The sequence below is a fragment of the Oncorhynchus tshawytscha genome, linkage group LG31 (assembly GCF_018296145.1).
Source record: "Oncorhynchus tshawytscha isolate Ot180627B linkage group LG31, Otsh_v2.0, whole genome shotgun sequence".
Lineage (NCBI taxonomy): Eukaryota > Metazoa > Chordata > Actinopteri > Salmoniformes > Salmonidae > Oncorhynchus > Oncorhynchus tshawytscha.
In genome coordinates, this window is record NC_056459.1 from 13,495,062 (window position 1) to 13,510,648 (window position 15,587).

A 15,587-nucleotide genomic window follows, 5' to 3' on the forward strand; every position below is an offset into this window, starting at 1 on the left:
CCTCATAGTTACTCTCTCTAACCCTCCTGGTAATTACTGTAGCGCGATAACCCTCATAGTTACTGTAGCTCTCAACCCTCCTGGTAATTACTGTAGCGCGATAACTCTCATAGTTACTGTAGCTCTCTAACCCTCCTGGTAATTACTGTAGCTCTCTAACCCTCCTGGTAATTACTGTAGCGTGATAACTCTCATAGTTACTGTAGCTCTCTAACCCTCCTGGTAATTACTGTAGCTCTCTAACCCTCCTGGTAATTACTGTAGCGCGATAACTCTCATAGTTACTGTAGCTCTCTAACCCTCCTGGTAATTACTGTAGTGCGATAACTCTCATAGTTACTGTAGCTCTCTAACCCTCCTGGTAATTACTGTAGCGCGATAACCCTCATAGTTACTGTAGCTCTCCAACCCTCCTGGTAATTACTGTAGCGATAACTCTCATAGTTACTGTAGCTCTCTAACCCTCCTGGTAATTACTGTAGCGCGATAACCCTCATAGTTACTGTAGCTCTCCAACCCTCCTGGTAATTACTGTAGCGCGATAACTCTCATAGTTACTGTAGCTCTCTAACCCTCCTGGTAATTACTGTAGCTCCTGGTAATTACTGTAGCGTGATAACTCTCATAGTTACTGTAGCTCTCCAACCCTCCTGGTAATTACTGTAGCGCGATAACTCTCATAGTTACTGTAGCTCTCTAACCCTCCTGGTAATTACTGTAGCTAACCCTCATAGTTACTGTAACTCCCCTCCTTGTAGTTAGCTCTAACCCTCCTATCAATTATTGTAGCACGATAACCCTCATAGTTACTATAGCTCTCTAACCCTCCTGGTAATTACTGTACTCCCCTCCTGGTAATTACTGTAGCGCGATAACCCTCAGTTACCGTATAACCCTCCTGGTAATTACTGTGTGATAACCCTCATAGTTACTGTAGCTCTCCAACCCTCCTGGTAATTACTGTAGCGCGATAACCTTCATAGTTACTGTAGCTCGCTAACCCTCCTGGTAATTACTGTAGCGATAACCCTCATAGTTACTGTAGCTCTCCAACACTCCTGGTAATTACTGTAGCGCGATAACCCTCATAGTTACTGTAGCTCTCTAACCCTCCTGGTAATTACTGTAGCTCTCTAACCCTCCTGGTAATTACTGCAGCGCGATAACCCTCATAGTTACTGTAGCTCTCTAACCCTCCTGGTAATTACTGTAGCGCGATAACCCTCCTGGTAATTACTGTATATAACCCTCATAGTTACTGTAGCTCTCCAACCCTCCTGGTAATTACTGTAGCGTGATAACCCTCATAGTTACTGTAGCTCTCCAACCCTCCTGGTAATTACTGTAGCGCGATAACCCTCATAGGTACTGTAGCTCGCTAACCCTCCTGGTAATTACTGTAGCGCGATAACTCTCATAGTTACTGTAGCTCTCTAACCCTCCTGGTAATTACTGTAGTGCGATAACCCTCATAGGTACTGTAGCTCTCTAACCCTCCTGGTAATTACTGTAGCTCTCTAACCCTCCTGGTAATTACTGTTAACCCTCATAGTTACTGTAGCTCTCTAACCCTCCTGGTAATTACTGTAGCTCTCTAACCCTCCTGGTAATTACTGTAGCGCGATAACCCTCATAGTTACTGTAGCTCTCCAACCCTCCTGGTAATTACTGTAGCGCGATAACTCTCATAGTTACTGTAGCTCTCTAACCCTCCTGGTAATTACTGTAGCGATAACCCTCATAGTTACTGTCCAACCCTCCTGGTAATTACTGTAGCGCGATAACTCTCATAGTTACTGTAGCTCTCTAACCCTCCTGGTAATTACTGTAGCGATAACCCTCATAGTTACTGTAGCTCTCTAACCCTCCTGGTAATTACTGTAGCTCTCTAACCCTCCTGGTAATTACTGTAGCGCGATAACCCTCATAGTTACTGTAGCTCTCCAACCCTCCTGGTAATTACTGTAGCGCGATAACTCTCATAGTTACTGTAGCTCTCTAACCCTACTGGTAATTACTGGCGCGATAACCCTCATAGGTACTGTAGCTCTCTAACCCTCCTGGTAATTACTGTAGCGCGATAACTCTCATAGTTACTGTAGCTCTCTAACCCTCCTGGTAATTACTGTAGCTCTCTAACCTTCCTGGTAATTACTGTAGCGCGATAACTCTCATAGTTACTGTAGCTCTCTAACCCTCCTGGTAATTACTGTAGCGCGATAACCCTCATAGTTACTGTAGCTCTCCAACCTCCTGGTAATTACTGTAGCTGATAACTCTCATAGTTACTGTAGCTCTCTAACCCTCCTGGTAATTACTGTATATAACCCTCATAGTTACTGTTAACCCTCCTGGTAATTACTGTAGCTCTCTAACCCTCCTGGTAATTACTGTAGCGCGATAACCCTCAGTTACTGTAGCTCTCAACCCTCCTGGTAATTACTGTAGCTCTCTAACCCTCCTGGTAATTACTGTAGCGCGATAACCCTCATAGTTACTGTAGCTCTCCAACCCTCCTGGTAATTACTGTAGCGCGATAACTCTCATAGTTACTGTAGCTCTCTAACCCTCCTGGTAATTACTGTAGCTCTCTAACCCTCCTGGTAATTACTGTAGCGTGATAACTCTCATAGTTACTGTAGCTCTCTAACCCTCCTGGTAATGACTGTAGCTCTCTAACCCTCCTGGTAATTACTGTAGTGCGATAACCCTCATAGGTACTGTAGCTCGCTAACCCTCCTGGTAATTACTGTAACTCTCTAACCCTCCTGGTAATTACTGTAGCGCGATAACCCTCATAGGTACTGTAGCTCGCTAACCCTCCTGGTACTCAGATTGATTTCCCCTTTGAAGATTCAGCACTTCCTCAGTCCCCTCACCCCCCTCTCCATCGTTGTTTCACCCCGACATGGAGGTCTCTTTGATAGTGGGAGAAGCCTGCAGAGGTTCTCTTTAATCATTTTAAAACTTTTTTGATGTCATTCGGGAGGTTGTCAGTTTATTCCACCACAAAGACACTCCAGCAGGAACCCTGAGGTCTCAGAGGCACAACTACTAGTTCTGAAACACCCAGAAAAGATTATGATATAATTACTTCATATAGTTACTTATCCCTCAGGCTGTCAGGGGAATTGATGCAGTAAGTGGCCAATGCCCAATTTCTAACCCCTATGAGACCCCCAAGAGGACAATATCTGGCTCAATGTGCCTTCAGAAAGTATTCACATCCCTTGGACTCTCGTCACTGGCCTACACATAATACCCCATAATTTCAAAGTGGAATTATGTTTTTAGACAGTTTTACAAGTTAATTAAAAATGATAAGATGAAATGTCTCGAGTCAATAAGTATTCAACCCCTTTGTTATGGAAAACCTATTAAGTTCAGGACTAAAAATGTGCTTAACAAGTCACAAATTGCATGGAATTCAATAATAGTGTTTAACATGATTTTTGAATGACACATACAATTATCTATGAATTTCGAACAGAACCACAAGAGCAGGTTTTTTTCCAAACACTCGCAAAGAATGGCACCTATTCGCAATAATTATGTGAATTCTGCCATCTACTGTGCAGGTGGACAATAAAGATCCCCAAAATTAAACAATGCAAGGTAAAAAATAAAAAGATAGATATACACATTGCAGAATAATAGTGAAGACATCAAAACTATGAAATAACACATATGCAATCATGTAGTAACCAAGAAAGTGTTAATCAAATCTAAATATATTTTATATTTGAGATTATTCAAAGTAACCACCCTTTGCCTTGATGACAACGTATTAAAAAAATACAAAATAAATGGAAATATAACATTTACATAAGTATTCAGACCCTTTACTCAGTACTTTGTTGAAGCACCTTTGGCAGCAATTACAGCCTCGAGTCTTCTTGAGTATGATGCTACAAGCTTGGCACACCTGTATTTGAGGAGTTTCAAGCTCTGTCAGGTTGGATGGGGAGTGTCGCTGCACAGATATTTTCAGGTCTCTCCAGAGATGTTCAATTGGGTTCAAGTCCAGGCTCTGGCTGGGCCACTCAAGGACATTCAGAGAATTGTCCCGAAGCCACTCCTGAAAAAGAATCCAGCACCTTCTTCACCATCCTCGTGACTTCAAAAGGGTTTCTCAAATCAAATGTTATTAGTCACATGCACCAAATACAATCCTTACCTACATTTTCTTAACTGCATTGTTGGTTAAGAAAATATTTACTAAAAACTAAAAGGAAAACATAACTTTATTTCAAAGTAAGAATAATAATAATAATAATAATAATAATAATAATGAGGCTACATTATATACAGGGGGTACTGGTACCAAGTCAATGTGCAGGGGTACAGGTTAGTCAAGGTCATTTGTACATGTAGGTAGGGGTAAAGTGACTATGCATAGATAATAAACAGTGAGTAGCAACAGTGTAAAAACAAAGGGGCACAGTCTGGTTGGCCATTTGATTTATTGTTCAGCAGTTTTATGGCTTGGTGGTAGAAGCTGTTAAGAAGCCTCTTGGACCTAGACTTGGCGCTCCGGTACCGCTTGCCGTGTGGTAGCAGAGAGAACAGTCTATGACTTGGGTGAGTAGAGTCTTTGACAATCTTTTGGCCCTTCCTCTGACACCGCCTAGTATATAGGTCCTGGATGGCAGGAAGCTTGGCCCCAGTGATGTACAGAGGGCTGTATGTACTACCCTCTGTACCGCCTTATGGTCGGATGCTGAGCAGTTGCCATACCAGGCGGTGATGCAACTGGTCAGGATGCTCTCGATGGTGCAGCTGTAGAACTTTGAGGATATTTTTTTATTTAACTTGGCAAGTCAGTTAAGAACAAATTCTTATTAAGAATAACGGTCTACCAAAAGGCCTCCTGCGGGGACGGGGAATGGGTTTAAAAAAATATATATATATATAGGACAAAAACCACACATCACGACGAGACACCACAACACTACATAAGAGACCCAAGACAACATAGCATGACAAAAACACAGGGATGTATGTGGGATCTGAGGACGCATGCCAAATCTTTTCAGTCTCCTGATGGGGAAAAGGCGTTGTCGTGCCCTCTTCATGACTTTGTTGGTGTGTTTGGACTAGAGGTCGACCGATTAATTAGGGCCGATTTCAAGTTCATAATAATCGGAAATTGGTATTTTTGGATACCAATTTGGCAGATTTAAAAAAAAAAAAATTTAATATACATTTTTTTTACACCTTTATTTAACTAGGCAAGTCAGTTAAGAACACGTTCTTATTTTCAATTAAGGCCTAGGAACGGTGGGTTAACTGCCTTGTTCAGGGGCAGAACGACAGATTTTTACCTTGTCATCTTAGGGATTTGTTTTTGCAACCTTCCAGCGCTCTAACCACCTGCCTTACATTGTACTTCACGAGGAGCCTGCATGGCAGGCAAACTACCTGTTACATGAGGGCAGCAAGAGGCCAAGGTAAGTTGCTAGCTAGCATTAAACTTATCTTATAAAAAACAATCAATCTTAACATAATCACTAGTTAACTACACATGGTTGATATTACTAGTTTATCTAGCATGTCCTGCGTTGCATATAATCGATGCGGTGCCTGTTAATTTCACATCGAATCCCAGCCTACTTCGCCAAACGGATGATGATTTAGCACTGTCGTTGCACCAAACCTAACCATAAACATCAATGCCTTTCTTTAAAATCAATACACAAGCATATATTTTTAAACCTGCATATTTAGTTAATATTTCCTGCTAACATGAATTTCTTATAATTATGGAAATTGTGTCACTTCTTGCATTCCGTGCAAGCAGCCATGGTATATGCAGCAGTTTGGGCCGCCTGGCTCGTTGCGAACTGTGTGTAGTCCATTTATACCTAACAAAGACCGTAATTAATTTGCCAGAATTGTACATAATTATGACATAACATTGAAGGTTGTACAATGTAACAGCAATATTTAGACTTAGGGATGCCACCCATTAGATAACATACGGAACGGTTCCGTATTTCACTGAAAGAATAAACGTTTTGTTTTCTAAATGATAGTTTCCGGATTTGACCATATCAATGACCAAAGGCTCATATTTCTGTGTGTTATTATGTTACAATTAAGTCTATGATTTGATATTTGAAAGAGCAGTCTGACTGAGCGATGGTTGGCAGCAGCAGGCTCGTAAGCATTCATTCAAACAGCTCTTTGGTGCATTTACCAGCAGCTCTTCGCTGTGCTTCACGCATTGAGCTGTTTATGACTTCAAGCCTATCAACTCCCGAGATTAGGCTGGTGTAACCAATGTGAAATGGCTAGCTAGTTAGCGGGGTGCACGCTAATAGCGTTTCAAGCGTCACTCGCTCTGAGACTTGGAGTAGTTGTTTCCCTTGCTCTGCAAGGGCCGCGGCTTTTGTGGAGCGATGGGTAACGATGCTTCGAGGGTGGCTGTTGTCGATGTGTTCCTGGTTCGAGCCCAGATAAGGACGAGGAGAAGGACGGAAGCTATACTGTTATACTGGCAATACTAAAGTGCCTATAAGAACATCCAATAGTCAAAGGTATATGAAATACAAATGATAGAGAGAAATAGTCCTATAATTCCTACAACCTAAAACTTCTTACCTGGGAATATTGAAGACTCATGTTAAAAGGAAGCACCAGCTTTCATATGTTCTCATGTTCTGAGCAAGGACCTTAAAGGTTAGCTTTTTTACTTTCTTCTCCAACACTTTGTTTTTGCATTATTTAAACCAAATTGAACATGTTTCATTATTTATTCGAGGCTAAATTGATTTTATTTATGTATTATTTTAAGCTAAAAGAAAAGTGTTCATTCAGTATTGTTGTAATTGTCATTATTTCAAATACAAATAAAACAAAAAAAATATTATTTGAAATCGTCCGATTAATCGGTGTTAGCTTTTTTTGGTCCTCCAATAAATCAGAATTGGCGTTGAAAAAACATAATCGGTCGACCTCTAGTTTGGACCATGATTGTTTGTTGGTGATGTAGACACCAAGGAACTTGAAACTCTCGACCCGCTCCACTACAGCCCTGTCATTGTAAATGGGGGTGTGTTCGGCCCTCCTTTTCCTGTAGGAAATGATCATCTCCTTTGTCTTGTTTACATTGAGGGAACAAGGTCACTGACAGGTCTCTGACCTCTTCTCTATAGGCTGTCTCATCGTTGTCAGTGATCAGGCCTACCACCGTTGTGTCATCAGCAAACTTAATGATGGTGTTGGAGTCATGCTTGTCAACGCAGTTGTGGGTGAACAGGGAGTACAGAAGTGGACTAAGCACGCACCCCTGAGGGGCCCCCCGTGTTGAGAATCAGCGTGGCAGATGTGTTGTTGCCTACCCATACCACCTGGGGGTTGGCCCGTCAGGAAGTCCAGTATCCAGTTGCAGAGGAAGGTGTTAAGTCCCAGGGTCCTTAGCTTAGGGCTTATCCTTATCCAAAAAACGCATTTCAACAAGCAACGAATCATTTAACAACAATTTTTTGCCCTTTTTGTTCAATTCTTGGGCTTCACTGTTATCTACTCATCTTTTTTACTAACTGTGCTTGACTCACTTTCAGCTTCAAACAACACTTCTGCTTCAGCCATCTCAACCTCTCCTCCATCAAAGATTCATCACCACAGAGAACGAGCCACCCTGCCCAAACTCATTTCCCCACAGCTGTAATCGCTGCCAAAGGTGATTCTAACATGTATTGACTGTGTGTGAATGGTTGTGGGTGTGAATACTTATGTAAATTAGATTTCTGTATTTCATTTTCAATGCATTTGCTAAATGTTCTAAAAATATGTTTTCACTTTGTCATTATGGGGTATTGTGTGTATATGGGTGAGAAAAGCCCCATCTATATTTTATCCATTTTGAATTCAGGCTGTAACAACAACATTTGGAATAAGTGAAGAGGTATGAATACTTTCTGAAGGCAATGTTAATTACAAAGACCATGTGGGCAAATAAGATTCCTTTAATGCATGAATAGGAGCAAGACCAGAGTGCAGCAGCAGTTACCTGGCAAAGGCAATACATCTGGTATTCATGTAATTGAAGTTGTAGCGTAGCAGTCATCCATGACAACATCCCTGAGCCATCACACTACCTCGGTGATGATGATTTACTATCAGAGTGAAGACTCACTATGCGGAGGTTGTCTCTCAAACATCATCCGACTAACAGTAGAATGCAGATATGGATGTACCCAGAGTTTTTCCAGGTCTGTAACTCAGTCAGGTGAAACTCCTGGCCCAATATATAACCCAACTGAGTGTGACCCGGAAGTAAAGCCTGTGAGCAGAGAATAAACAGGAAGTGAACTCACCCTCTCCTCCTCCTCCCTGAGGTCAGGCATGGTACTGATGCAGAGTGTTACCGCGGTGATGGCCACAAACACCACTGACAGAAAGGCAAAGATCTTCCCAGGAAGTCCAGATTGAGGGTTCTCCACCATGTCATGGAGACTGCGCATACACCCCGCCATGCGGCTCTCCTCCTCCTCCTCCCCCGCCGCCCCGGGGGGCCCAAGCCCATCCTCACAGCTCTGGGGGGTCAGGGTGGTGGTGAGCTCTGCTTCCTCCTCCTCCATCCTAAGCTGCTCCTTGAGCTCCTCCTGTCTTATGCGTAGCTTCCTGAGGCAGCACCACTCCAACCTGGTGTCCTCCAGGCCCCAGTAGACAAGCTCCTCCTGGAAGGACAGGGCACACATCTCCCTCAGCAGTCGGAGCCGCCCTGCCGCAAGGAACGTCACAATGGTGCGGAACGCAGATGGGCTGCGGTCGAAGAAGAACTCCTGGCGCCCGTCGTCATAGTCGTCACACACCTCCATGATCTCGTCCAATGAGCTGCAGCTCCTCAGCCGGCCCAGCCGCGTCAGAGGGAACTCCTCCAGAACGGACCAGGGGATACGGTACCTGGTGGGAGAGGAAAACATATGTTTCTGTGCCCGGTTTATATGCCTTTTAAACCTTGCACCACAGGCCTCCCGAGTAGCGCAGCGGTCTAAGGCACTGCATCGCATTGATTATAGAGTTGAACACGCCAACTCCTGATTCTGTGGGTACAGTACCTGATCCCGCCTACATTGATAACGGCTGACAGGTCGTTCTCCTCCTGCGCCTCATTGGGCCTCCGCAGCAGTCGCTGCCGTTTAAAGAACACACCCTTCTTAGTGACCACCTCCTGCTGGTTCTCCAGGGGGAAGTGGAAGGGCGTGAACTCTTTTTCCGTGCTGCCCGCTAGGAAGGCCACCTCCTGGTACATCCCTGCTGCTCCTCTGGAGGACCCTGGTTGGGAGGAAAGGGGTGGGGTGGGGGGTGTGTTTCACTGGCCGACTGGGTTGGCAGGGACCTCACCCATCCAGGAGCAGGGCTGGTCTCTGTGGAAACAAAGCAGAGGAAAGAAAGTTCTGGGTTTTTTCGAGAAGAACTCCACAGGTTTATTGGGACAAATTTGGTCAGAATCTCAAGGTTAAGCCGTTTCTAAAATCACTCTTCATACTCACTCTCTCATCACACCACAACAAGTCTTACATCAGCAGAAACCCTGATGCAGAGAGAGGAATTGGTTAAGTTGTGGTATTTAACATTGCTGAGGCCCTAAATGAGGTGCTTCTCTTTAAAGTATTGTTTATCAAGGTTCACTAAATTACAGTAAATACAGACCAATTAACTGTGGAATTTCAACAAAGAAAATAAGTAACAGGTTGGTAATACCAGAGGAAAACTTCCTGTGATTCATCTTTCATGGGCCATTGACTTAGTTTACAACAACAGAAAAAGGGCAATTCATTCTGCAGCATTAATGTCTTGTTTTAATCTTCTTCTTCCAATATATATTTTTTAGTTAGTATAACCATAGCTTCAACCAAAGAAACAAACCCCTAAGATGTGGCACTTTCTAATGGCACCTTCCAGTCTTAATACTGACAGAATGCAGCTCCGCTCCACGTAGTGAGGGTTAAATGATTCATACCAAGCCAAATGAGATCACAGTGAACTACTATCAGCCACAATACTCCTCTTCATGATTCAGCATTACACTCTAAAACTTGTCAGTTTCAATTAAGAGTAGTCATTCACGAGAGTGATCCGAACCTCAAAACCCCCGAGTGGCACAGTGGTCTAATGTACTGCATCTTAGATGCAAGAGGCGTCACTACAGTCCCTGGTTCAAATTCAGTATGTATCCCACCCGGCCGTGATTGGGAGACCCATTGGGCGGTGCACAAGTGGTTTAACGTCGTCCGGGTTTGGCTGGGGTAGGCAGTCATTGTAAATAAGAATTTTTTCTTAACTGACTTGCCTTGTTAAATAAAATTAAAAACAGGACACTGACTGTTGTTCTATCTTTTGAGAAATGATAGAATGTATATGTCCTTCATCAAACCCTAATCTCTCGTGTCCAATAATACAAGTCCACTCCAAAGTCTCCAGAGACCAGAGTGCTTTGATGAGGTATTGATTTATTGTGATGTATTTTACATTATATTGCTGCAGATGGGTGAAAATGTTTCAATCAGGTCTACTGCAACTAAAGTAGAGCGCTGAAAGATGCTAGCCTAATGATAGAGATGACAGCCTAATGAGCTAGGGAGGAGACCTCAAACAGACGACAATGATTTTACCTACCTGTTACTCGTATGCATGAAAGACAACTGCAGATTTAGGAAACCCCAAAAAAGCCAGGTTGAGCCAGGAGTATCCATCGCCCGCTGATTAAACACAGTGAAATGTGTCAGTGTGCTCCAGTGCCTGGCTCGAGGGGAAAATAAGCTCCAAATATATAATATGTCACATCTTCTGCTGAAGCCTTGTGTTCTAATGCATTTACCACATTCTCTTTGGTTAATTTTACAATGTACAAAAGGGGGCACAAAAATGGGGATGGATCCATGGTCAAGTGCAGATAACTGAGTGTGTTTTTCCTATGTCCAGGGTTGGGTAGGTTACTTTCTAAATGTAATCCGATAGTTACTATACCTAACAAAAAATATAAACGCAACATTTTCAATGATTTTACTGAGTTACAGTTCATAAGGAAATCAGTCAATTGAAATAAATAAATTAGGCCCTAATCTATGTATTTCACATGACTGGGCAGGAGCGGAGCCAGGCCCAGCCAATCAGAATGAGTTTTGCCACAAAAAGGCTTTATTACAGACAGAAATACTTTTCAGTTTCGTCAGCGGTCCGGGTGGCTGATCTCAGACGATCCCGCAGGTGAAGAAGCAGGATGTGGAGGTCCTGGGCAGAAGTGGTAACGCATGGTCTGCGGCTGTGAGGGTGGTTGGACATACTGCCAAATTATCTAGACCGAAGTTTGAAGTGGCTTATGGTAGAGAAATGAACATTAAATTCCCTGGCAACAGCTCTGGTGGACATGCTCCCTCAAAACTTGAGACACTTATGGCATTGTGTTGTGTGACGAAACTGCACATTTTAGAGTGGCCTTTTATTGTCCCCAGTACAAGGTGCACCTGTGTAATGATCATGCTGTTTAATCAGCTTCTTGATATTTCACACCTGTCAGGTGGATAGATTATCTTGACAAAGGAGAAATGCTCACTAACAATGTGTGCACAAAATTTGAGAGAAATAAGCTTTTTGCACATATGAAACATTTCTGGGATCTTTTATTTCAGATCATAAAACCAACACTTTATTAAAAAGATTGGTGTTTCCAATGACATAATCTGTGTGCATCGTGTGATTTTGACCAATTGTGAGTAGGCATTGCCTACTAATTGGTTGATGATGTCTTTGGAAATGCTTATCTTCATATTTTTTACTACAAAACATAGAAATGCACCATTTTCACATATGTTCATGATTGGGTGGTGCTGGAGATGATGAATATGTAGTTGAACAATTTGGAAATTTCCCTTTAGAAGAATTAGAAGCGTTAGAAGAAAACAACCCATCAAGCACATTTGGTGTCATAGTGGTCTCTGACTTGTGGTCTGACTCACTCAAGTGGAACAAACACTCATTTACACCTTTTTTCAATGCTGAATTGAATGTCATCGACAAAACAGAAAAGGTGTCAATGTATTTTTTTTTCTGCAAACATCCTACACATCAGATGTCATTGGTTAGCATGACATCTGTCTCTGGGGGCTCAGGTCCATAAATGCACAGAAAACCACCCCCGAGAGGAGGAGGTTATGAACTGTGACATAACACCCACAGACCATACAGTGCCATCATTTACAATCACAGGTGTAGGATCTTATATTTGATCACTTTTATTGCTGAGGATTTTCCAGCTCCACAGGAAATGCAGATGAGCTTTGTGATTTACATAAATTCACTGAAAACCCACACAGTTATAACAGTATTGTACTTTTCATGTAGCCTCCTTTTGACCAGCTAATAGACTAACCACTGATCAAACAACATCATGGACTAAACGTTCAAATGCTGTTGATGCAGGATTATTTTGCTACGACAATACTGGTCAAATGAAGATCCTACATCTGTATGATGGACCACGTAATCATACATATAGGGCCTTTGACTAGTCGTCAACATAATGAATGCTGAGACAGTAGCCTGGTCCCAGATCTGTTTGTGCCGTCTTGCTGGAAAACGGAGGATAGTACAATGCTTGGTCCTACATACAGGACTGCTGAGAGAGATGACTTTAAACTATAGGTAGCCTCTCTCCAGTTGTCCTCACCAGTGGTGACCGCTGGAGGGTCTACACTATCCTTCAACAACAAAATAGGTCCTGTGTAGTCTCTGTAGTACGATATTGTATCATAGCATTGTCTACTCTACATATCCTGCCATACTGGAGTGACGTGGGCTTCCAGCTTAATCTGCGATAATGTCTAACAGTGCACGGATGGTTTGGGGAAGAGGACAATATCCATATTTGAATGAGTAAACTTTTACCGGCTGAGAACAGAGCATGGCTGCTGCGCTGACCACGTTCATAAACACACGTCATTACATAAACATCCTGAAAGCCCAAAGATGGGCTCATGAAAATCATCCGGGCTTTATTTAACTAGGCACCTCAGTTAAGAACAAATTCTTATTTTCAACGGCTAGGTAATTGTGACCTATTTATTCAGCCCTTTAATGAAAGCAATTATAAAATACACCAGGGAAAAGTAACAACGAAAAGGCAGATGAAGGTAGCCCTAATCTAGAGGGATTCTAAAATGTAACATGTGCATCAGATTTGAGCCATCTAGTGGACCAATACTCAGAACAGTCCTGACCAACAGTCCTGACCCCTTGCCAAGGTCCCGCATCTGCTATATCCCATGCGTCAAGCTGCATGTGGAGCACATGGCTGTAAAAAGCATAGGATAGTTCATCCTTACAGTCGTAGATGGGAGATGTACTTTCAAGGTGGAGAGGAGGATGACATCAAAATAGGACAATGTAACAGAAAATAGCCATTTTGGGAGGGATTCATACCCCACGAGGAAGACAAAACAGCTCCTGTAAAAAGAGCTTGATGGTCTATTCAAACAGAAAGGCATGAACTCTTAGTAAGGTTGGGTAGTTTTGTTTATTAAAAGTGCTGTACTTTGTTCATTTGCAAAAGGGCTTTAGAGAGAATGCAAGGTACAGTATCAGATAAATAGCCTCAAGGTAGAGACTTAGAGGTTGTTTGATGCCTACTGAAATGTACAGTAGAGCACTTGTTTCTGTACAGGCATCGGTATGAGAAGTCCATCCACAATAACACTCTATTCTTCCATACATCGTTACACAACCACACAAGGGAGTGGCTGCTTTCCTACTGTTATAATGTGATTTATGCAATTAGTGGCTGCATCACATCCTTCATGTAGTTTTGAAATAGTGCAGCTACAATGTCCAAGACACATTTCCCCCTTGAGGGCAATAATGTTTCTATCGCCTTTAGAATTAGTCTTGAAGGTAATTATTTCTCCCTGCATCTACTCAGATATTACATGGACTATCTGTGTGTGGTTCCAGGACATATAGGAAAAATGGGAGAGTACTGTCATGTGTAACAGCATTAACCTCCCCAACCCCCTGTCCAGTCCACACATCAACAAGTGAATGAAATGTGGGAGGAATGCATAGACCTATATATAGATTCCATACAGGCAGTACAAGGAGAGCCATTTGAGAGGGTAGGAGCTGTTTTAAAAGGGTGTACAACCCATTGACTTGTATGGAACTCAATCACAGTCCATGATAGGAAAGGGCTAGAAAGGGCTTAGCTGAGAGGGTGGAATTCAGTAGACTATAGAAATCTTTTGTTTAATACAATTATAGCCCCATTTGTTTTGGGGTTATACAATTATTGATTGTCAATCAGAACGCTTGCACTGAGCCAAGACGGCCAAAAATCCAATATTCAAAGGCCTATATTTGAAATAAATCACCTATAGATCAATCTTATCTCGGATACAACTTTAAACCTGGCTCTGTCAGATTTTGCACATCTTGCAAAAAAGAACCCGCTGCCATAGCCTACGGTGCTTTGGGATATGAGAGAGACACACCGTTGGACAAGTCGTTCATAGTAAGGAAAGGTTTCAAATGCATCCCAATTTCTTCCACACTGCATACATCGTGAATCAACATTCGCCTAGCCAGTTAATATGGATGGACATTAGATCATAGACACATTTGTAGACACCATAGCCCTCTAACCTAAGTGCGCCGCGCACTCCAACATTTAGAAAAATGTTATGGCTACAATGTAATAGATGCTGAATAAATATTTTTCAAAGTGTCTGTACAAACATTGAAATACCATTCATGATTACCACACCTACCCGCTGTGTTCGGTTTGTGTCCATCGGCAGAGAACTTCCCCACATTTCGATATCAATTATGAAAGCGCATATTGGTCAACATGAAATACATGCTCCAGTCGACTCCGTCCTCCGTATAAATGATCCTAACATGGTAATTGACTTTATACCAGGTGCACTCAATCCCAGGTAACGTCACGTGCTTTACTTCCGAATCATATGGAGCAAGTTTGAAGGTTCGGTAAACTTGCTGCACACCCGCATTAGCAAGATCAAGGGGAGAATAACAAATACTGAAAACTACTTTGATTGTTTTAAGTCGAATGAACTACAATAATTGCAAAAGAATCCAAATTCAACAAAATCACGAGAGAACAGTTGGAAAAAGACACCGCGGATTTGAGAAGAGCCCAGCGTGAATGATTGGGTGTTGCCGCTTTGTGATAACTCCAATTTGAGGGCTCTGCTCTGACTGTCTAGGATGCCGACAGAGACTACTCCGCTCACGCGCAAAATCGCGCTGCGCGGTTTGTGCCATGCTCTGCTTCTTCCCCGAATTGAATCCTGCTTCCAACAGCCATTTCAAGAAGCTCACACTGTCATTGCAGAAGAAAAAAATCATGAGGCATACACATGTTTAAATGCGCACAAATGAATGTATGCGCAGAAATAAAAAATATAGGTTATACATAATTTGAGTTTGGAAAAAGATCGACGGGATAAACACAGCTAGGACTACTACAATGACGCTACTGTATTATTACATGGTTATAGGCTCCTCTCGTTTTACTATAATGGTGTAGGGCCTACCTTAGGCTGTGGTGTAGGCCTATGAAATAA

The 15,587-nt window shown here is 42.5% G+C and overlaps 1 protein-coding gene across 2 annotated transcripts in view; it reads right to left on the reverse strand.

The window, feature by feature from the left end:
* LOC112229668 (potassium voltage-gated channel subfamily G member 2-like) overlaps window positions 1-15,278 on the reverse strand; it is a 32,793-nt gene extending 17,515 nt beyond the window's left edge. The window contains exons 1-4 of one of the 2 annotated variants that reach the window (XM_024395621.2): window positions 14,769-15,278; window positions 9,501-9,541; window positions 9,066-9,374; window positions 8,322-8,910 (exon numbers count right to left, since the gene is read on the reverse strand). In XM_024395621.2, the coding sequence (XP_024251389.1) occupies window positions 8,322-8,910; window positions 9,066-9,259 (783 nt within the window). In that variant the 5' untranslated portion in view covers window positions 9,260-9,374; window positions 9,501-9,541; window positions 14,769-15,278. The remainder of the gene's footprint in view (window positions 1-8,321; window positions 8,911-9,065; window positions 9,375-9,500; window positions 9,542-14,768) is intronic. The other variant, XM_024395622.2, reaches the window with a different exon arrangement.
* Between the last annotated feature and the right edge of the window lie 309 nt (window positions 15,279-15,587).